The sequence below is a fragment of the Pleurodeles waltl genome, chromosome 8 (assembly GCF_031143425.1).
Source record: "Pleurodeles waltl isolate 20211129_DDA chromosome 8, aPleWal1.hap1.20221129, whole genome shotgun sequence".
In the NCBI taxonomy this organism is placed as follows: Eukaryota; Metazoa; Chordata; class Amphibia; order Caudata; family Salamandridae; genus Pleurodeles; species Pleurodeles waltl.
This window is the reverse complement of record NC_090447.1, coordinates 505,633,262-505,657,003: the sequence shown is the minus strand read 5'-3', so window position 1 is coordinate 505,657,003 and position 23,742 is coordinate 505,633,262. Positions and strand designations below refer to the sequence as shown.

The following is a 23,742-nucleotide window of genomic DNA, read 5'->3' as shown; positions in this document are numbered from 1 at the left end:
CCCTGTAGGCCAGGCCACCTCTAAACACAAAAGACCCATCCCCACTCGGTAGTGTGCTGCTATGTATATATATGGTATGAGTCCATAACCTGGAATGGGTGCTGTGGCAGACAGATGGGCTCTTACACAGTTGCATCTATCCGTCCATCATTAAGGGAGCCCGGTACTGGCTGCAAGACACCTTGGCAGTGGGGCAAACTGTGTGCAGGTTTCCTTTATCTTTAAGGTGTGCGCCCCTTCCGTTTCCCTGGTGTATTATAGATGAACGTTGGTTTGTCTCACTGAGAACTGACAAAGGCATAGGCTCTGCCCCTTTGACGGGAGGAAATGAACTCTCTAAAAAAAAAAAAAATCAAGAACGCAGGGGGCTTTCTGATGGGCTAATGATCATGGTGCTGAACGAAGCCAATACTGGTCACATATAATAATGTGGGAGTGTGTGCTTTTCTTCTGCACATTGCTGAGTCTGCGCCCTGTTTTTAACCCATTGCATCAAGGAGGCATCCTCATTCCTTGACCGCATACCATGCTGTCCAGCAGCAGACTACACTGCAATATTACAAACAGTAAGATGCGCAGGAAAATCAGAAAAGATTTGTCCGCAAAAGAACAGATAACAAACCAGAGCACAATCACACAGTACTTGGTCCCTGCTCCCAGAAAGGAAGGAGGAACAAAGAGGCAGGACTGAACACTAGCAAGCAAGGATGTTTAAAAGACACTGAAACAAACAAATGAAATGGATTGAAGCCCACATGAGAAGTGCATACTAAAATACATACAAGAGGTCTTGAATGCTCGGCCTAAAAAGCAAAGCACGTCAGTGTTCATTTAATAAATTTATATGTTAATTAGTAAATTAAGATTAATTAATGTGGATGAGGTTGACTAATAAAACTGTATGATGCTTATTTGGCACATGCACAAGCTTTGGAATTTACATGCTAAACACAGGGCCCCTTAAGTTTTCAGAGAAAAGAGTGCATCTGTTCAAATGTACGGAAGCAGCTTAATCTGTCTTTTTCCACCAGACAATTTATCTGGCAATACCATTACAGACCTCCGAAAAGAAGGCAATGATACAAAGAATGGGAATCATAAACTAAGCAGGATAAAAGTGATGAGACAAGCATCACATGGATAGGAGGACAATGCAAAAACTTTAGAACGCAAAGAGTTATATTACTGGCAGAGATTCAGACAAAATACGTACTGTTAAGGGTTCTCCCTGGAGAGCCTGAAGAATGAAGTTACTAACAACTCGACCATCGTTCATGTGCATCCGAGGACCGAAGGTGTTGAATATCCTTGCCACGCGCACCTCCACTCCTTCCTGAAGCAGAAAGAAAAACGGCAGCCATCAGCACAATCAAAGAGTTAACAATCACGAATAGAAGTAGATGGAGGCTAGAAAGCACATTCTCAAACATTCGCCCTTTACTCAGTCTGGCTACATACAGCTTTAGCTGCGAAAAATGCCCCATGTTGGCTGACAAAGCACGCAACATATAGAAAGAGGTTTCAGGTGTGCCCTCTTCAGGCATTTGCTTAATGGGCTGTCTGTCACGATTTGAATCCCCATTCAGGATTTCACTGGTGTGTACATTCTGCGTACAATTGTAGAGTAAATTGGGAAAGCGGCCCACAGAGACATCAAACATTCACTTGGTAGTGTGCACAAGTTAAGCAGACAAACCAGCAGCAGGAAAACGTATGATGAAGGCTACAATAACCGACGTGAACAAATACATCAGCCATATTGGGAAGCTGCACTCCCACTATCAAAGCAGGTGGCAGGCCACTATGTTCTCATCTGTTCCACACACAATTCACAAACACCGACAGACAGCACAATATTACGTTCTTTAATGAGAACACAACAAATTGCATACTGACGTAGGTAAGTTTCTGTGTTGGTGACAGCCCCCACACCATTTATTTTCTAAGAAGAATGGTCACAACAAGGGTGAGCAATGCAGCAGTGTCAACATGCAATGCCGCCTCAGACACCACTCAGGAATTGAACTCGGCAGAGAAATAAACACCTACACTTTAGAAAGGATCATTTGAACAGCAGAAGATGTTTATGTCTTAAGTAATAAGATTGTGATGGTTTTCCAGGGCTGGGCACGACGCCTTGGTACCTGCAGATCAATCATCGCTAGAGAAGAGTGCATATATTTAAGCATCATGTAGGACAGTGTTTCCTAATCTGTGGTACATGGACCCTTGGGTTCCTCGACGCCTATTAGGGAGTTCAGAGCTGTTAAATAATTTTAGCAGAATAAAGAAATAAATAAATAAATATATATATATATATATATATATATATATATATATATTTTTTTTCAAGTTCTCTCACCCAGTCAAAACAAGAGATCAAGACACCAGGCGAACAGTTCCAAAATATATTGAGAAAAAAAGGAAATGGTGTTCCTCCCAACGCATTTCAGGCGTAGCCTTATTCACGGGTGGGGGTGTGTAACAAACAACAGGTATAAATGCAAATACATAAACATAAAAAAGGACTTATTTCATAATACATATATATATCAATCTAGAAAAAATAAGTGCCATCTTGTAAGGGTATATAAGGCAAAGTGCATACCAAGGGATACCATGTGTGCGTACAAACTTTTCTTTAACATCTAAATATAAATTTCACATATCATGTTAAATCAACATATTTGTAAATACATGCCATAAATTCCAGATTATATATTCAATATATTACTTGTTCGCTTTACTGGGTGAGAGAACTTGAAAATATTTTATGGGATACCCGATCCCATATCAAGACCGCCATACTGGAGCCTTGACAAGTCGGGTGCTCCTTTTCTCTGATTATATATGTATATATATATATTAGAATTGAAAGTTGTAAAGAGTTCTGAACGTGAAGTAATTCGAAACTGGAATCTAAAAACTAAGTGAGCATCATTATCTTGATTTTTTTAGAGCACGGCAAGTGGAAGAAACATAATTTAGTATGGACCAATGGTAGCCTCAAGTGAAGCAGCAATTTTAATTATATAGCGCACACCACCCCCGACGAGGCATTGCAGCGCTTTTCAGCAAGTAACATGCTACTCCAGAACCCAATAAGGATTAGTGGTGGAATAGTACACTGAAATATGACTTATTTTGAGCGGTGGACATGAAAGCCTGTTAGTTGGATTGCATACGATAACCGAGGAAGAGAGGAGGGAAGAGTCTAGAATGTGTTTATTTGAAGATCATATTAGTAAAGTGAGATGTGGGGGAAGCCAAAGGAGGGATACATGAGGGAAGAATTTAGAAAGGGTAGTCTGGGAGATCATTGTAGTAATATTAGGTTTGGGGTGAGCCAAAGAGGGATAGAGGAAGGAGGATTCTAGAAAGGGTTGTTCTGGAGATCACAGTAGTAGAATGAGTTTTGGGATACATCCGAGAGTGAAAGTCAAGGATATATTGTGAGAGGTATAGGATGAGAGAGTAGTGCACTGGTTAGAGTCAAAGGGAGTTTTATTTATTTATTTTCTACAGTCGGAGTAGAGTAGTAAATATATAGATAGATAACTACATAGAAAGGGTATGCATATATAAGGAAGACATTATATTGAGATATAAAGTTGTATTGTATAATCTCAGATTTTCAAATTCTTACTGTACTTGAAGCTAATTTATTTGTATATATTTATAACCTTTATTTTAATTTAATATTTTCCTCATTATTACAATTGTGGAGCACTTGTAGATAAAATAGTTATGATAATATTTACATATTGTGATAGATGAATAAAACAGAGACCCATAAGCATCTAGTCAAATAACATATGAAAACTATGCAGTGACCAATATACATGTTAAGCATAACATGGACTATATATCTCTAAACATTTATACAGATATATATTTAACCACAAGTAATATATAGATTTGTTAAGCAGACCTTAACAATAACATCTATATATTTTGAAAACACATACCTATTATACATATTTGTACAATGAAATACACATCTAAATTAATACATATAATCAAATTACAAATGTTTACATACACAGGGATATGCTGTACATCAGTGTTTTAGTATGAGGGTTATGTGGGAAAGAGACAACTTTTGAGATAATTATCCATGGATCTTATGTTTGGGGGTAATAAATTCCATTGTTTGGCTCCTTGAACAGATAATGATGTAACAGCTAATTTTGTTTTCATGTATGGTAGAGATTTGAGGAGTGGAGCCAATTGGGTCAGAGGGTCCTTTGCTGAATGTATTTGGTGATTTTATTCCTGATGAAAAATGGTCCTGGTCCATGTATTGCTTTGTGGGTGATGCAGAGCAGCTTGAAGGTGGATCTTATGGCAACCGGTAAACAATATAGGGCCCCTCAATACAAGGGAGATGGGGGCTCGTGGCTTGACATGTAGAGTAGTCTGGCAGCAGAGTTCTGAATCTATTGCAGTCTTCTCAGTCGATAAAGATGATCTGTGGTAGAGTACATTGGTGTAATCCAGTACAAGAGAGATATTACTTAAATGGAAATCACAGGTGGGGTAAGACACGTCACTGAGTATTCATAGTAATGAAACTTGAGCTTGCTAATTTGCCCACTTGGGCATTCATTGATAACTTTGAGTCCATGGTAATACCAATGTTTCTTACTTTCTTAGCTACTTTAGGAGGCGGTCCCAGATCATCAGGCCAGATGCAGAGTGGGCCAAACAATTTCCAATCACCACATGTAAGTATTTCAGTTTGAGAAGCATTCAATTTGAGATGGCTCCATGTCATTCACTGATCAATGACTCTGAGGCAACTGAATATGTTTGAGCTTTTACTGTCTTTGGGGCTTTGCAGTTAAAAAGTATTTGTGTCTCATCAGAATGCGAGCTGAAATTCATTGATCAATTCCGGTAAAGATTTCATGTAGATGTTGAAAAGCATGGGTGAGGTGATACAGCCTTGAGAGAGTTCTGCTTTTGTGAAGTAAAGTTTGGATGAGAAAGGGGGAGTATGGATGACATTTATTCTGTGTTGAAGGTAGGATGTGATTCAATCGAGAGCAGTTGCCTCTATGCCAGCTTCATAGAGTTTTTTGATTAGAATGTCATGGTCAACTGTGTTGAAGGGAGCTGAAAGGTCCAAAAGAAGTAGAGGGGGAACCCTGTTCCGGTCTACTGTGTTTTTAAGGCCCTCTCAGATGGCGATGAATTCATATTCTGTGCCTCTTCCTGGGTCAATCCTGTTTGAAGGTAAGTCCATTCTTTCAGACTACCAAACAATTGTGCTGTTTGGGCGACTGCTGCTCTTTCTATCAGTTTGCCAAGGAAAGGTCCATTTGTAATCAGTCTGTAAGTGTTGGGGTCATGCGGGTCCAGGTTTGTTTTCTTTAATAATGGGCATATGTATGTCTTTTTTTTTTTAGGTTTTCTGGAAAAGTTCCAGTAGTTAAAGAATTAATGATGATTCTTCTTACTGGTATGGCAACAGAGGCAGTTAAAAGAATATTCTTGGAGATTTGAGGCGACACGGGTCAGAAGGTAAACTGATGGCCTGCTTGCTTTGACAAGATCCATAAATTTGCTTTGTGATCGTTGTTGAAGGACTGCAGAGGCTGGGTTAACCTACTTTTAGAGGGGACTGTTGGAAATGGTTTGGTGCTGGAGGTGTTCCTTTGTTTTAAATGGGAGTCCAACGTGTCTGCTTTGGTTATGTAATGAATTGCCAGTTTGTCAGTTGAATCTTGAGTAACGGGATGAGTCCCTTCTGTGCAGTTAGGTTTACAAAAGTGTGTGAGAAATTTATAAAATTCTTCATTTGCACATTTAGCATTTTTTATTTCATCTGAATAGTACTTTAAAAAAAGTAGTTTTTTTGTTGTTGTTTTTTTTTTATTGTTGACTTGTATATTATTTTAAGTTTGTGTAGGTGAAGTTTGTTGTGATTGCTGTTTCTTTTGAGCCAGGTGCATTGCAGCTTTGTAATTTGTCTTTTTATCTTTTTTTGTTCTGTATTTCTCCAAGGTCCTTGTTTTATTTTGTCCTGTTTTGTTGCTCTTAGTAGTATTACAATATCAGGAGCTTCATGTAACCAGTCAAAGATTTTGAACTGAATTTACTGTGTCTAGATCTATGTTGGATGCTATTTGTGTTTGTAAGTATTCAAACTGAGATTGTTCCACGGTCAATAGGTGGATGAATGTAAGGTGGTCTTAGGTGTTTTGATTTGTGGTGTTTTATAATGGAAAGCTACCAAATGGTGGTCAGACCATGTGACTCGAGTAACCCATTGAACAGTTCCTTGTTCTGGATTTGCAAACATGACATCTAAGATGTGTCCAGCAATGTGTGCGGGTTTGTGTACAATCTGATGTAGGTGCAATGTGTCTAGGCCAGTGATTTGTCACACCAACTGTTTATGTCACCAAAATTCATAGTTTGGAGTGTAGTGTTATAAGGTTTGAAACTGTCTGGGAATGTTGCATTGTTAGGTGGTGGTCTGTAAAGGAGAAGGAAGTGACAGGAGAAAGATGGTGTAGGGTTGCAGCTGGTGATGAGGGCCTCACAACCTTGTAGGAAACGTTGTCAGCTATGGTAAGATTTATTGTTTGCTTGAATATAACAGCAAATCCACCACCTCTTTTGCCCATACAACTTTGTGTGACAGTTTGATAGCTTGGAAGTACGGCTTCATGTAACACTGCAGCCATGTCATCTTCCAACCATGACATAGTTATGAAGAGTAAGTCAGGCTGTGTCAGTGAGTAGGATACAGATGTGGAGCTTGTTGTTAGACTGATAGAGCAGTTTAGGGATAGTGTTTTGGTGGTGGTGGTCTAGAAGAGTGAGCTGTATTCTTTGAAAAGTAGCAGGTGTGTTATAAGGGCCGGTATTATCTGTGTGAGGACAGCAATAGTGTTTTTTTTCCATATTGTATTCTACGTACAACAGGCTTAGAAGGCATTTGTTGGGTCTGCGTGTCTTTGGTAGAGATGGTGGCTGAGAGTGAGACAGTGAATTGTGTTGTTTTGTAGACTAGCCTTGTTGTGTAATAGACATGGAGGGGCAAAGTTGTGAACAGTGACACAATGGTTATTTTGTTTGAGTCTGTTTAGGGTGGAAGGTGTATGGGTTAGTAGTGGTGGTGCATGTGCTCATGTTTTAAGGCTCTCAGCTGTGCAATGGATGAGAGGCGGATGAATGAGAATTGTTCCATTGGTGTATTTGGGGCAGGTGTTAGTGAAGACATACATTTTGGGAGTAATAATGGTTTAGGATGTGTATTATTTGTGTAGTCATGAGGGTGGAAGTGGGTTTATGTTTCTAATTTGTGAAGGAATGTGTTCTGAAATTATGTATGTGTGTGTGAGATTTTGATGCGTGCGTGTTAAGTTTTGTTCTTGTGGAACAGTGAGAGAAGATATTGATGTAGTGGTTTTCTGAGAAGGATTTGTATGTTAAGTACTGTTGGTCAGTGGAAGTTGAATGGTAAAAGGAGTGGTGATGTATTTTGAAATAGAGTGTATGAGGTGTGTGAGGGGATGGAGAAGAGTTATGAGTGTGTGTGCTAGATTTGATAACTAGTAGAGGTCATATGTGTAGCAGAGTGGAGAGTAATGATTGATTGGTTGTGTGTTACACAAGGAGGGTGATGGTGGATAATATATTAGAGGGCTGAGCTTAGGTTTCATGGTGAGAGTGGTCTAATAGGAGCAAGTAGAGGGTGAAGCTGATCTGTCTGAACAGGGAACGTGTCTGGATGAGTTAAGTTATGTGGTTTTGAGGTGTGTTGGTGATGTGGGAATTTTTTTGTGGTATAGGACAGATTCCTGCTTTGTGCGAGTGAAGGTGTCACTATGTGGTAATTGGAGTAGAAGAGTATATTGGTGGGGTTTGTGGGATTCTATAGTGGTAGTTGACACTCAAATGTGGATAGGGTTTGTTTGTAGTATATGAGTAGAGTCAATTGGATAAGTGTGTTAATATGTTTGTGGCTGATGAATGGAAAAAGGGCAGCATTTCTGGCATAAACCCTAAGCCCAAAGTCCAATAGAAACCCTAGCCCTATAAGCCAATCAGAACCCTAGCCCTATCAGCCAATCAGATCTCTAGCCCTAAGCCCCGTAGAAACCCTACCCACCAATCAGAACCTAGCCCTATCAGCCAATCAAAATTCAAACCCTAAGCCCCATAGAAACCCTAGCCCTAGCAACCAATCAGAACCTTAGCCTTTTCTGCCATTCAGAATTCAAACTCTAAGCCCTAGCTCCAATAATAGTTCCAAACCCTAGGAGCCAGTCTTAGCGCAGATGCAACTTCTAGTGTTGTGTAGCCATTTTAGTTCTAGCTCCATGCACGTTATTTTAACACACTAGGCCGCTGTGCACTTTAACCTAGATATATTATATTCAGCTTTGTCTTATTATTGTTACAATAACCATTTTTACGGTCTTGTTTATTTTCCGTTTATCTAACTGTTTTTGCCTAGGCCGGCACTCTATTCTCAAACAAGACATTCTTGATCACTCTGTGCTGCTTCCAAGGCTACAGCACAGTACACTGCCAGTGAACGTGGTAGAAGTTTAGTCTCTAACATTCGTAGAAAATGCACATCCTTACGTAGGGACATTTTCTCAGAACATACACTTCCTTGTCCCCTATACGTCAGAAGGAGATTCCAGCCAGGGAACCACAACTGTATGCTGATTGCTGAATGCTTTGCTACAGATGCTAACACAGACCGCAGGCCTTTGCTCAGGTATGGGGGATGATGACTTCCCAGGGGAACCTGAAGGGCAGAATTAGAGCATGCTGTGCTCAATCATAGCCTAGGTAGGAGCTAGTCCATTGATCATAGTGAAAATATGATAGTATTATTTTTATGCTTCACTCGTCTTGTCACAATTTTAATGCTGTCATGTTGTGTCGTCCTGGTTACTGCAGCTCATTCTTTGCGATCTAAGATGCAGTCGTTTTATTAAACTCGTTATTGAAACATATACTGCTTCTGTTTGTCATTTATATATGAGACTGAATTGTAAATGAGAAAAACGGATGAGACCTGAGTGACAATGACTTCGCCGAGAAGCCAAGTATGTCATGCACTCGGCTGGCCAGTTATCCTTATCCTTGGGTAGAGATGAGGCACTGCTTGTTAGTCAGAGCAAAATCCGGATTGGAGTGACAGGTATCACCCGCAGTGGGTTAGACGTAGTTTCCCACACCGCAGGTGATTCTGCCGCTCAAAATCCAGTAGTCCCATTAGAATAATGAGAGCCTACCCCGACATGGCGGTGCCAATGTTTGGTCAGGCTCTAATTTTCGGGTCCTCCTGAGTATCTCTGTCTCATTATATATAATGACACCTCAATACCGTATACGGATGCGCCCGTGGTACTGAGGATTTCCACCCAGCTACTTAGGCTATCCTATCTGAGGCTGGAGGGTGTTCAAGCTTGAACTTTAAAAAGAAGAGCCCAATTTGGTGTGCCTTCTCTGAACATATAGTCTATCTATAATGGCAAATCCAGAGCAGATACAAATAGCAGCTAATATGAGACAACCTCTGACTGCACATTTATTAGGAAATGGCCTAACGGCCAGGGGGGGGTCCAGTCAAATTTGTGGTGGATGCCCATGCAGCTTATAGAACAGAACTCTTTTATTCTGGGGTCACATTTCCAGCAATTGATGGGAACACAAATACATTTAATCATTATACACTTGCATATGCACCTGGACAATACAGAGCCTACGCATATTTAGAAATACCATTATCTTATCAAGAATATAATAATTGGCTTGATGGCGCCCTACCCCACACAATTTTACCAGTAAGGTTAGGTCCTCTAAGTAACAATGGTCCTACCTGGCCTTTATTGGCCACCTATGCACTACATCCTGCAGTTGCACATTTAGAGGTAGCTGAGGTTTGTTGCTTATTTACAGAATTAACAGTGATATATAGACGATTAGTACATTTCATAATGCAAGCATTAAATACAAACCCAGCATGTGCAGCTCCAGCACATCCACATACAGTAACGCCAGGTATAAACCCTGCAACTGTACATTCAATCATGGGTAAAGTACTAACCAAACGAGAGGAAACTCCGTTTTGGTTAGCACAAAAAATAAATGCGCTGGAGGCAGTATTTCCTCATATGGGACCTCAGGATAAACATAGAATATTAATGATGTGCTTGCCATTTGGGATGGTGCCTACAGTGGATAACTAATACCTGGGGCATGGTATTTGCTGCGTTCTATACAACCGCACACGGTACACCGACACTTGCCAATTTACCGGAGGTGTTGAATCAAATTCAAGATGAATACGGGGCTGCCCCGGCCCTAGATTTGGGGATGCAATTGATGGGCAATTTTGCCACAGTATCCTCAATCATTTTAAGTTACCTTAAAGTGGAAGAGGTCACACTGGCAGTGCACATGCGGCTCCATGATGTTCTGCAACATCATCAGGATCCCGACCTGCCTAAGGTTATCGCAGAGACCTATTCTAGCATTGGTCAAGACAGTTTAGGGGCCAACACCATCTAAACCACAATTTCAGGGCAAATCGAATAAAGATTTTCCCAAGCAAGCTCCTGAGGATAATAAGAAACGGTGGTATAAAAAAAAAAAAAACTCCTAAAAAAGAGAGGGGAGAATCTCCACGAATGGAGACCCTAAAAAATTGATATAATCGCAGAAATAGAGATAATATAAAAACGCCTGGTAGATATCAATATACTGATACACGCCAATCTCATTCCTTTCAGGACTCATCGGAAAAACGAGAGAGGTGGGCGATCAGAGCGAAGAACAGAGTACATGAAACCGAGACAGGAATCACAACGCTCATCTGAGGTTTCTGTTAAAAAGGAAGAGAAGCCCGCCCAACAAAAACCCCAATTCAAAAAGTAAAAAGTGGCAGCAGTCGCAGTCTGACATGCCACTCAGGAAGAGGGTCCTCTTGAAGAACAAGTGGGCACTAGCACTGCTAGACAGCGCAGCAGAGGTCACGTCACACTAGTTTGCCAGAATTTTCTAGAGCATCTGGAGGTGAAAGCAACTGATGACTTTATACAAGTAGAAACTGCGGACATGCGTGTCTCCACGCCTGATAGGGTGTATAAAGTAACGCTACAGTTAGAAGGAGACGTTGAGCGCATAATAGACACAATCTTTTGGGATCGCGTAGTAAACATATATGATGTTTTGTTGGCCGAACAAAATTGGCCACCTGAATTTGTCCGTACCTGCCCATATGGAGAAGATGTCATTAAGACTTCCTTCTTGCCCCTTGTTCCAGAGGAACGTGCTGAATTATATGCCATCGATTGGGCTTTGGCAGAGGCAGAGGCACCTGCATTACACCGAAATCATGTGGGATGGGATAAAGAATCCCCCTACCACGTAATTCCAATCAAAAATGAACCTCAACCCCAACCTCAGTATCCAAAAAAACATGAAGCAAAAGCACCTGTGAGAGAAATACTCAAACAATTAGAGTACCAGGGCGTAATTGAACCCTGTGTCTCCCCAATGAATAATCCACTGTTCCCAGTAGCTAAACCAGACCATTCAAATAGAATAGTCTTAGACTACAGACACTTAAACAGTCATACACGCACTTATGCTATGCAAAACTCACATAGCACAGCACTAATGAACAATATAGTGCGTAAAAAATACAAAACACTGGATATTTCCAATGGTTTCTTCTGCCAGAATATAGCGCCTGAGAGTAGAGACTTCACAAGTTTCAGTGCACTAGGCTAAAATCAGTTGTTTACCTCAAGGGTATAAAAACAGCCAAGGACTGTTCGCAGCTTGTGTGACAGAAATTTTACATGAGATTGATCCTGAAGCATTGTCCTATGTAGATGATATCTATCTTACAGATGATGAATTGCTACAACACTTAAGACGGGTAGCCCGCACTGTTGTAGGATTTGCTGAATTTGGCTACAAATTCAATTTCAAAATAACAAAAATTGCCTTCCTCAGCGTCCTGTTTCTGGGATGAGCTGTCAAGTGAAGGAAAGAGCCTAGCGCCACAATTCTTAGAAAAATGCACACATTTACATCCCCCAAATACGATTAAAAAACTCCAATCTCTATTGGGATTCCTAAATTTTGGTCAAATTTACAATCCAGATTATGGTACATGCATAAAACCTTTATATCATTTGATACATCCTGATTTTTCAAGCAAAATCTGGACAGTTGAACATACACACATTCTTAGAGAATTGCAAACAGACATGCTTGCAGCACATTTACACACAAGGGACAACAAAACACATTTGGTCATCAGAGTAATAGCTGGTGCCATCGGTTTCACCTATGTGACATTTAATGAAGGTGAAACAGTCCCGATTGTGTACAAATCACACTTATATTCAGTGGCAGAACAACGTTTTGCTCCCACTGAAAAAATCCTCACTGCTGTACAGATGGCTGTCATTAAAAAACGAGCTCTTGCCCAAGGAAAACGCATTACTGTCGTTTCTCCGATCCCAGCCCTGGAGGGTGTTACAAAAGCCAGTGTTCCGAACGCAAAAGCATTACATCCACGCTGGATACAATGGGCTACATCTTTGACCCAAAATTACAAACTCAAGAATTTTTGCAGTATGAACCAGAATACCCAGTTCCGGCAAATACATAGCCTATCGATCAATATCATAGTCATGTACACTGATGGCTCAGCACAACCTGCAACTGGGAGAAAACACCAATATTCTGCTGCTTGCGCTGTTGAAAGTGGTTACATGGAGGACAATACATTTTGACCCCTACATACATTTACGCAAACCCTAGTGGATAGCACAGCACAATTGGCAGAGCTAAAAGTGATGTTGATGGCACTGGAACATACGGATCATGCACAGCCTACACTGATTGTTTGTGATTCATATTATTGTGTCCAGTCCTTCAATGAATATCTGCATCGCCAGAATGGGTTCAGAGATGTCCAAAGGCAACACCATTAAACACAGACTTCTGTGGGGGAAAGTAGCAGATCTAAAAGAGACGCTACCAAATGCCCATGTTGTACATACACTTGGACACCAGCGCGTTGGGATACACAGTGATGGAAATACATTGGCTGATGAAGCTGCAAAGTCAGCTGTGGCTGCAGTCACTCGTTAAGAGTTCAAAACCGGACGCAGACATATGGGCTGCCGTGACAGCTACGGCTAATGGTACGCCCTATCCAAAAGGATTTCCTGACAAATATTCCTACCGAATGGGAGGTATGCTGAATGCGGAGGTTAAGATACCAGGCGTAGGGGTACGAGACATTCCCAATAGAGAGATAAGATCACAATTGATTAAAGCAGCGCATGAGGGGGTGGCATCTGCCCATGATGGTGTGGCGGCTACAATTTCGATCTTGCAAGCCAGTTATTGGTGGCCAGGCCTCTACAAGGAGACTAAGCAGTATGTCCTTTGCTGTGACATCTGCCAACAAATCAAAGTTGCCACTGCCAAACGCCCGCCGCAGACACCCCTACTGATTTCAAACAAACCATTACAATGAGTGTACTTGGACCATTGCACTCCCCTAACACTTGATAGAGCATACAAGTATATATTAGTCGCTGTTGATTCATGCTCCAGATTTTTATGGGTGTGGCCACAACGCTCGGACTGTTATTAAAGATTTGCGAGCCTTTATCGGTACGTATGCGGTTGCGACTTTCCATTCAGACCAGGGCCCTGCTTTCGCCTCAAGGGCATTCAGGGACGCCATGGCTTCGTTGGGTGTCCAACTCCAGTACTCCTCTCCATTTCATCACGAGGGAAATAGCGTTGTGGAGCGATTAAACTGTGATTTAAAGCAATCCTTAACAGCCAGAGTCTTAGGTACAGGTTGTAGTCGGCTTAATCACCTGTATGGAGTCCAGAGAGCACTTAATAATCTGCCTAGAAGGTCCCTGGGGGGTCGTACTTCATATGAGTGCCTGTTCGGAACTCAAATGTATGTTCCGGATCTTGATGGTCCTGGCGTAGAGGCAGTAGAAGTACCTTTTGACATTAATTAATGTGTCACTGTCTTACAGGAAATGCAACAGTTCCGTGACGATAATTCTTCTATCAGTGCTGCCTCCACAGGAATCAAGGATGTACCTGTAACACCTACCGGCTGGATTCCCAGAGTCGGGGATCTCGTACGTGAAAAAGTCACTGTGAAAAAAGAATTTGGCCCTTTCTATCGAGCACCAATCCCAGTATTGGGCATACACGGTACCAGAACTGTGATTCTACCACCGTTGGCAGGTGCCAAAGAAAATCGTTTTGTCTCCATCGACAATGTCAAACTACACCATGTGGCCGATCCTGCACAGCAGACCAAGAGGAACATCCAGTAGTTCCCGAATCCCTCTCACTACTGGTCAGGAAGTCCCTCTACAAGTTGTTAACAGCAACACTGATACCTCTCTGAGCTTGGGGAGGGTGGAAGATGATCTTGCATTGGTTCCAATAACATTGAACAATACTGAAATAATTGACCGATTGGACTCAATTTCAACACAAACGGATGGTTCTATCTATTGTGTACCACGGGAAACACCAACTCCACCGATGACCACGGCTCCAGCTTTTGCACGTACTGCTTCTGGAAATTTTTGCCGACTTCAATGATAACATCTCAAACTCATTCGCCTCCTCGACACCTGAATTGTGAAAAGCACGTAAGCTAACGAACCGGCTTAAAAATACATATTTTATTTTTCCATGGAACTATCTGTGGCTTTCTTTGACTGTCCTAGCTTTCCTACTTTGGATTGGTTTTGTTGCCACTTTCTTCTTGTTAATACAAGGTCATTTTCTCCCTGAAAAATCAACAGTTGAATTGGTGGAGGAGGTCTTAAAACCTAATTTTTCATCATACAAGGTCCGAAGAGACTTCTCATTTGTGAACATTTCCGCAGTACCAATTCCTGATGGGATTGTTTGGGACAAAGTAATGTTTGACATATACGGTCCCACAGAAGTCATTAAAATACCATATGTGTTCAAACTATCAATGAACAATACAATAATACCAGGCATTGTTTCTGATGATTGGGATGTGAAAACAGTTGATTCTATGCAGTATTATACTGTATTTGAAAACGAAGATGTTTATCAATCTAAAGAGAATTATGACGATATGTTTTGCTATCATTATTATGGGCACCATTTCATACATAGAGCGAGCAGCCCTAAAACTGTTTTTAATTATACACAATGGGCACATTGTCCGACTCCACCACGAGGGAGTTCCAAAACATATTCTGAAGAAGTTTACATATTTTTCTGGGCACAATGTAAATATTGCTGAGTCATATTATTTTAAAGTACCACCTACTAAAGTTAAACATACTATTGACCAATACTACATTTATATATTCGGAATCCTGTGTTTCCCTGTTATCTATAGAAGCTATGAATATTGGCTGAAGTCAATTGATCTAAAAAGTGTATGGGGAAATAGACATTGGTAGCGCGTTTTGAAGGAGAAGGCGGAGGCCGGGCACAGCAATCAAGGGCAGGAGCCCTTTAAATCACCGTTCGCGCTCCCGCATCGCGAAGCCCGGGCCAAGGGCGGGCCCGTCCTGCGCTCGTCAGAGGCTGGGCTGGGCCACCCCCCTGAGATCTTCTCCGCAAACTCCGGACTTGGTTCGCAATTCACCAAACCAGGTACTGTGTTTTTCCTCCTTGACCCCCTGTAATCATACTTTGTGGCCTGCACCTCTCCTTTCCTAAAAACCCCCCAAAATACTGGGATAATTCCATCTACCATTCCTCCTTCCCATAAACAATTGTTAGTTATTGTTGGTTATCTTACCTCCTAAGTGAACTTCCACCTAGCGGTCAACTATTATAAAACTCTTGTGCTTAAGGCAGCTAGTAACTATGGGAAAAAGAAAACAACCCAGCGTAAATGACATTTCGCTTCCAAAAAAACATACGTCAATTTCGAAATTTATCTCAGGAGCTATGGGGGAAATCGACAAACAGATCACCAACGTCGAGGGAAAAATACTTACCCAGAACAGGCCATCAGTACCCCTTAATCCCCCCCCTTTAACAACTCCTGAGTACTTGGCAACGCCTTTTGAAAGCGAAACCCAGATTAAAACTAATAATGGTTGTATTCAAGATACAATTGACTTTATTTCAGATGGTGATGACCATCCTCCCTCACCAAAACGTAAGAGGAAACCCCAACTAGTGAGGAAGGACATACTATCCAATCAAGAGCCGCTTGCGAATGTGAGACACGGCTCCTCGAAAGCACAACCCAATGCATGCACCCAAAACGTTCAAACTCGCCCTCAAAACCTAAAATCTGATCACAAGAGCAAACTCCATTCAGTGAAAGGGAAAACTAGTGCAGCAGAACCATTGACTGCTTTAGAAAAATTAATTAGTACACGTCTTGATCAAGTAATGGAACGCCTAACCCAACTGGAGGGTAAAATGGACTGTCTGCTTAAAACATTTAATCCACAATTAACAAACCCTTTAACCTCAACTATACGACAGCCCCGTCAAACAGATTCCAATGCCAGGCCCCCTTTTAACACATCAGACCCAACCACCCACTTCTCAGATTACCCAAAGACAAGCTGACCCTTGTGTCTCACCTGAAAGAACCAGCAATGCCCAATTCCACAAAATGTTGCCAAAAAGAGGGGAACACTTAATTATCCCTAAAGTTTATCAGGGTGCCCCTTTAACTGGGAGAGACATACTTGACCTCCCTCCTGCGGCAACCCCATATGTGGCAGTCCTTGCCAACGTTCCCACTCTATCTGGAGCACGGGGGGAATCATGGGCAGCTCTGAGGAACAAGGCCCTGAATTGGATTGCAACTCGTCTGAAACCTGGCTTGACAAATAAACTTTTTGAAGACATCAAGATGGTCAGAAGGGTGAAATGGGTGGGTAGAAACCAAAAAATATTCAAGGGCGATTGCGTAGGTCTCTCATTTAAAACCCCTACGCTGGTCAAAGACATCTTAAGAAATTTAAGCCCACATCAGATTACTGACCATGGCGTTGCCTTGCTTCCTTTGGGTTTTTTCTTTACGAGCATTAAAGGCCACGATGGACCTGGCCCCCGTCTTGAGGACTATAGTACCAGGCCTGAGTCGCAATATACGATTTCTACTGTGAATAGATTTTGGGGGCTTAGCATGGAAGATACTGACTGACTATCATCTGACAAGGAATCCTGCAGGTTTAAGCACCCTATAGAAACATCAGACTTCGTTCATCTGGGCACAGTCAACTCTGCAGGAGCTATTGGAGAAGAACGATTGGACATGAAACCTTCCTTTAGACAACCTCTCAATGATGAACTGCTTCCAAGAGCCCTGCCAATAAAAACCTCCACCTGTGCCCGACCTCTCTTGTATGCACAGAAAGCAATATTATCCTAGGTAAAACTCAGATAACTGATAAGTCCTCTGTGGGCCAGGCAAAAACAATGCGTAAAGACAATCTCTCATTTTTATTTTGGAATGTGGCTGGCCTCCGATCTAAGATGGAAAATGAGGCCTGGCTAGAATACATCCAGCGCTCTCCCTGGGTGTGCCTCCAAGAGACCTGGTCTGTGAACCCGATTCACATAAATGGATATAGGACACTACATACTCCTGCCGTTCCTTCTGCATGTGGCAGGGCTAAGGGCGGTTTGTGTACCTTTATATCCAATAAGTGTGATATAATCAAGGATATTGTTTTAATATCCAACACGTTTTATCAAGTGATTACTTGTCATCTAAAAAATATTGCACAACTGGTGGTCATTAACTTTTACAATAAGGTACCTTCTCAAGATCTCCGACTTGTACTTAACCTCCTCCAGGATGATATAGACCGAGCATGTGACTCTTCAGATAAACAGTCTTATATTGTGTGGGGAGGTGATTTTAACATATACTTGTGTCCTAGTTCAACTAAGGGCTACTGCCCTTATGCCCCTGATGGTGATGATAATTCACTACATTTCATACATAATAACTCAGGCAACATGTTGAATGAAGTTCTATTTAGTCTTGACCTCATCCTGTGCAACTGTCTGACCCAGGGCAGACCACAACTGAAACCCACTTTAAACGGTAGGCAAGCTAATACGATAATTGATTTTATACTAGTTTCCAATAACCTCCTCCCTTATGTTCTTGATTATGACATCCAAGATACCATATTCAGCGACCATAACCCTCAAATCGTAGGCCTTACATTTCCCCAACACCTTCTTATACACAGGGAAATAGAGGAGATAGTAGGAAATATTGAACTGGGAGCAAGAAATGGCTATACCATCCGATGGTCAGACATTGAACCTACAGGGTTCATGAAACAACGAGTGACCAACTATGCTAATGAATTTAATACCTGCCTTGCAGATAACACGAGCCCACAAGATTGTATCGAGGCCTTTATGGTCATTACGGCTGGTGTAAAACAGTTTCTCCAGGCAAGTTTTAGCAAATTGAAACCGAAGAATAAAGGCTGGTTCAATGCTGAATGCACACAAGCCCGTAAGAACCTAAAATGCTATTTACACTTACAAAACCCAGATAAACATCAATTGAGTCTAAAGAGGAAGGAGTATAAAAATGCCATAAAGAAAAGAAAACAGAACTTTAAAATGCAAGTCTCCGGAACGATAATGTTAAATTCTGGAAAATTGTGAACTCCCCGTTTCTATGTGATGAAGAAATACCAAAAATTGAAATTGCCATCACTGAAGATGAGTGGGTTACCTTCTTTTCTGCCGTATATTCCTCAGAAAATTTGGCACAGGAAATAAATCTCCCTAAATTAGACTCTCATGACCCCATTTCACCATTTACTCTAAACGAGGTCACTGACGCTATCAATGCAAGTAAAAGCCGAAAAGCCCCAGGTCTGGATGGAGTTCCAGTTGACATCTATAAATCTAACGTCCCTCTTTGGGGGCCACTATTGACGCAGGTGCTACGCGCCTGCTGTTCAACTACTTCCATCCCGACCTGGGCTGAGTCCATAATTATTCCAATCTATAAAAAGGGAGATCGCCATAATCCCGCATGTTATCGTCCCATCTCACTTCTCGACACACTTGCAAAGATTGCGGGTGGGCGTATTATTTTAAACAGATTACAAGAATGGATAGAGGAAAATCACATCCTCTCTGAGCTACAATACGGGTTTAGTGCCGGTATAGGGACAACGGAAAAGGCCCTTAACCAAGAGATCATACTTGGCAAATATACAAGGGCCAAGCCTGGAGCACTATACCTTGCATTTGTTGATTTAACCTCTGCATTCGATTGTATGGTGCATTCGAAATTGTGGCCCATTCTGTTGGACATGGGGGTCGATACTACCATAGTCTACTTTATCAGGGATTTGTACGCTGGTGCAAACGCCAAGGTTCGCTATGGGCATCAGGGTGAATGCACTTCATCTTTCCCCATTGAACGAGGGGTGCGTCAAGGTTGTGTGCTAGCTCCCCTATTGTTCGCCTTGTATATCAATAGTCTAGAGGGGACTCTTTCCAATGCCTGTAATGATCTTCCACAAGTAGGCTCTCGGAAGATCCCGGCCCTCTTGTATGCGGAAGACGCTGTTCTGATGGCCTGCACTCCAGTCGCTTTGCAAAGACTAGTAACAACCTTTGATAACTGCATGGATGTCTTGGGCCTTAAAATTAATCACACTAAAACTTTTTCTATGACATATTCCAGACGCCACACAAAGAACTGCCACATAGACTTAAAAGGCGTGAAGCTAGTCGACACAGGTATATTCTCGTATTTAGGCATTGTGTTTGATGACAGAGGCACATGGGTACAAGCCATAAAAGCGAGGAAATTGTTATTCACGAAAACCGTTATGGTAATAAAAATGTTTTCTAAAAGGGTGGGGAGAGCAACTCCTAAAGACATGATGACTCTTTACAATGCGAAATGTGTTTCAGTAGCACTGTATGGGGCTGGACTCTGGGGACATCGAGACTGCACTACCCTACAGCTGACTGAAAACGCTCTCCTGAAAACAGTCCTAAGTGTCCCGCAATCAACGTCAACAGTAGTATGCCATTCAGAAATGGGAGTAACATACCTCACAGATCTCATTCGTGTCCAACGAATTCTACTCTGGCATAAGGTATGGACCTCAGATCCGGCGAGGCTGAACAGGGCTATCATAGCAGATGCGCTAGCACTTACCTACTCGTCCAAAATCCCATGGCTAAATTACATAAAGCACTTTCTTATTAAACTAGGCCACCCTGAGCTGTTTTTTATTCCAGATGAATTGAAAACAATTTCCAGGAAAGACCTGAAAAACATTTGCCTCACCCACCTGGCCGAATTGAGATGGGATGCGGAGGCAAAAAAACATAGTGTCAGGAGAAACCACATGATACAGCAAACGAATGGTATGGAACCATACTTAAGCAAAGTCACCAACCCAAGACATCGGTTTGTCCTGACGCACTTGAGACTAGAGTCTTTCCATCGCCTCGTTAGTTTTCCCCTGATTAATGACTGGTCTCTACAACTGCAAAAATGCCCCTGCGATAATGTCTCTGATCAAAATACAATGCACATACTTTTTTTTTGTAAATTTTATTTAACTTCTAGGAAAATGCTTGTGATACCACTTTTAAAACTAATGTATTTTAAACAATGTCGTCCAGCTTTCTTGTATCTTTTATCCCTTCTCTTTATTATGGTTTGCAATGGATTAGCTTTGTTCCTGTGCTCAGTGATTAAAGCCAGACAATGCCTTGAGGCAAATGGGTGAGATTTCTAAGCGTCACATTTGAGATTATCTTATCTGTTTTAATCAAATTATTTATTAACCTTTATCATCTTCTTAAACTTTTACCTGTTGCATCTATATTCATATTTATGCGTATTTTATTCTTTGCATTTTTTTCCTTTTTTGTCTGAAAATTGATTTTTTTTTTCTTTTATGTATAATGACTTTTATGATTGAAAAAACAATTGAATAAAGTTTTTTGATGATGATGACGATATTGGCAAATTAGGGGAAAGGAAGCTTTATTTAGAGCATGCCTCATACCTGTACAAATGATATTCTTAAATGAAATAGTACAACAAACAAGTTGTTTAGGCTTAGCTAAAATTAAGGAATTAAACACGCCCAGTATACCTGCCCCTGCAAAGTTTTATAAATGGCAAAAATATACAAATGCAGTTTAAGATCAGCACGACTAATGGGTCCAGAGTGGTACACTTAATGTTTCACTGACACGTCCTGGCGGGTGGTTATTGTGGCCAATAGATACCAATGGGTGTCATCAACGTTTTATCAACTCCTCGGGAGGTTTTAGAACTAGTATGCTGGACACCTCGCTATATATCATCCGAACTTGCGGGTATAGTTACAACATATAGTAAAGGGAAATTATGCCAGCAATGGTTCAGAACTTCCTCACTAGATGCGGTTAGAGAACACCTCAGTCTCCTGTCTAATAATACTGACTTACAGTGCCTCTGGTGCTCTTTCGAACATGCACTGGAAGTCGGTCTTTCGACGCAGCTCTTGCCTACATTGGACGCTGATCTGTTGATGTTCTCACTGAGGGTTCATTACCAGACATGCGCATTAAGGTTGCGTTTGCTACGAGAAGCTACTAAAGAGTTGCCCTTCCTGGAGAATGTAGCTCACGACTCATCACTGGGCACGCCACGGAATGCTGCCTTGGCTGAGGCTACGGAACACAACTGCTCCATGGATCCTTCTTAGCGATGACTTTCCAACTTTAACATTGGCCGAAGTGGAAGATCTCCTGTCCTCTATGGTCCTAGAATCGAGTGGAACCTTTCAAAATTGACTTTGCCTTTTGAAATTCGGTTTTATGTCACATGCTTATGCTTTAAATTGTCCCTTTACATGCTCACGTGTCCCTTCGTCTTGTCATCATTAACATTGCTTTCATATATATATATATATATCTTAGGTTGAGCTTTTTGTAACAATTTTATATGTCTTTAGGCTTTGAACCACCTTCAACCGACAAGGGGAGGGTGTTGTGTAGCCATTTTAGTTATAGCTCCATGCACATTATTTTAACACACTAGGCTGCTGCGCACTTTAACCTAGATATATTTTATTCAGCTTCGTCTTATTGTTACAATAACCATTTTTACGGTCTTGTTTATTTTCCATTTATCTAACTGTTTTTGCCTTGGCCAGCACTCTGTTCTCAAACAAGATATTCTTGATCACTCTGTGCTTCTTCCAAGGCTACAGCACGGTACATTGCCGGTGAACGTGGTAGAAGTTTAGTCTCAAACATTCGTAGAAAATACACATCCTTACGTAGGGACATTTTCTCAGAACATACACTTCCTTGTCCCTTATACGTTAGCGGGAGATTCCAGCCAGGGAACCACGACTGTATGCTGATTGCTGAATGCTTCACTACAGATGCTAACGCAGACCGCAGGCCTTTGCTCAGGTATGGGGGTTGATGTCTTCCCAGGGGAACCTGAAAGGCAGAATTTGAGCTTAACATGCCGTGCTATCATAGCCTAGGTAGGAGCTAGTCTATTGTATAGTGAAAATATGATAGCATTATTTTTATGCTTCACTCGTCTTGTCACAATTGTAATAGTCATGTTGTGTTGTCCTGGTTATTGCAACTCATGCTTTGCTATCTAAGATGCAGTCGTTTTATTAAACTCATTATTGAAACATATACTGCTTCTGTTTGTCATTTATATATGAGACTGAATTGTAAATGAGAGAAACTGGTGAGGCCTGAGTGACCACGACTTCCCTGAGAAGCCAAGTATGTCATGTGCTCGGCTGCCCAGTCATCCCTAACCTTGGGCAGAGATGAGGCACTGCTAGTTAGCCAGAGCAAAACCCTGATGGGAGTGACAGGTGTCACCGGCAGTGGGTTAGACTTAGTCTCCCACACCACGGGCGATTCTGTCGCTCAAAATCCAGTAGTCTTATTAGAATAATGAGAGCCTACGCAACACTAGTAAGAAAGTTATATAAGGGGCATGTGACCTTAAGCCCAGGTTGGTGGGCAGGGAGACAGGGAGCTGCACCTGAAGTCAGAACCTCCTTGGATACAGACAGGCTCAATCCACACTTTGCAGTTCCTGTTCAACCCTGCAGGTAAGATCCAAGTCTAAAACCACTAAAACTACTGTTTTTCGCGCATTTAAACAAATCACTTTTTCTAGCCAAAAACGAGTGCTACACACACTTTCCAAACACAGTTTAAAACATACAGCAGATTAAGCAGTCTTTTAAACACACTCGGGGTAACCTCTGAGGTTTAGTGTGCCTTTTTACCTTGTTAATACAGGTGGGATGGTGGCTTGCCTTCTATAGGCATAAGCACAGCATAGGGAAAAGCTAGGAGAGAAATGTAAACGATCACATGTAGGAAAAAAACACAGCAGTTATAAAAGTACAAATTGCACAGAAACCAAGAGTTCAATTTAAACAGTCGTGGGTAGAGGAAAAAGCGGTCTGAAAGGTTCAAGAATACAAAGCACAAAGTCTGTGTCCTACCACCTTCTTTGCTTTTTGCTCACTGGGCTGTTTAAGGCACAGAGAAGCTGGGGCTACAAAATGGAAGTGAATGGTAGGTGCTGACAAAAAAGCATGCATTAGGAGCAAAAAGGACAGTTTAGCATTTCATTTCGTATTTTAGAAATACAACTAGCTCTTACTTTCCTATTAAAATTTATATTTTTACTTTTTT

General features: G+C 41.5%; 1 protein-coding gene across 2 annotated transcripts in view; it reads right to left on the bottom strand.

The window, feature by feature from the left end:
• The window catches only part of UXS1 (UDP-glucuronate decarboxylase 1), a 270,558-nt gene that overhangs the window by 62,329 nt on the left and 184,487 nt on the right, over positions 1 to 23,742 (bottom strand). For both annotated transcript variants that reach the window (XM_069204467.1, XM_069204466.1), the window contains exon 10: positions 1,214 to 1,333. In XM_069204467.1, coding sequence (XP_069060568.1) covers positions 1,214 to 1,333 — 120 coding nt within the window. The remainder of the gene's footprint in view (positions 1 to 1,213; positions 1,334 to 23,742) is intronic.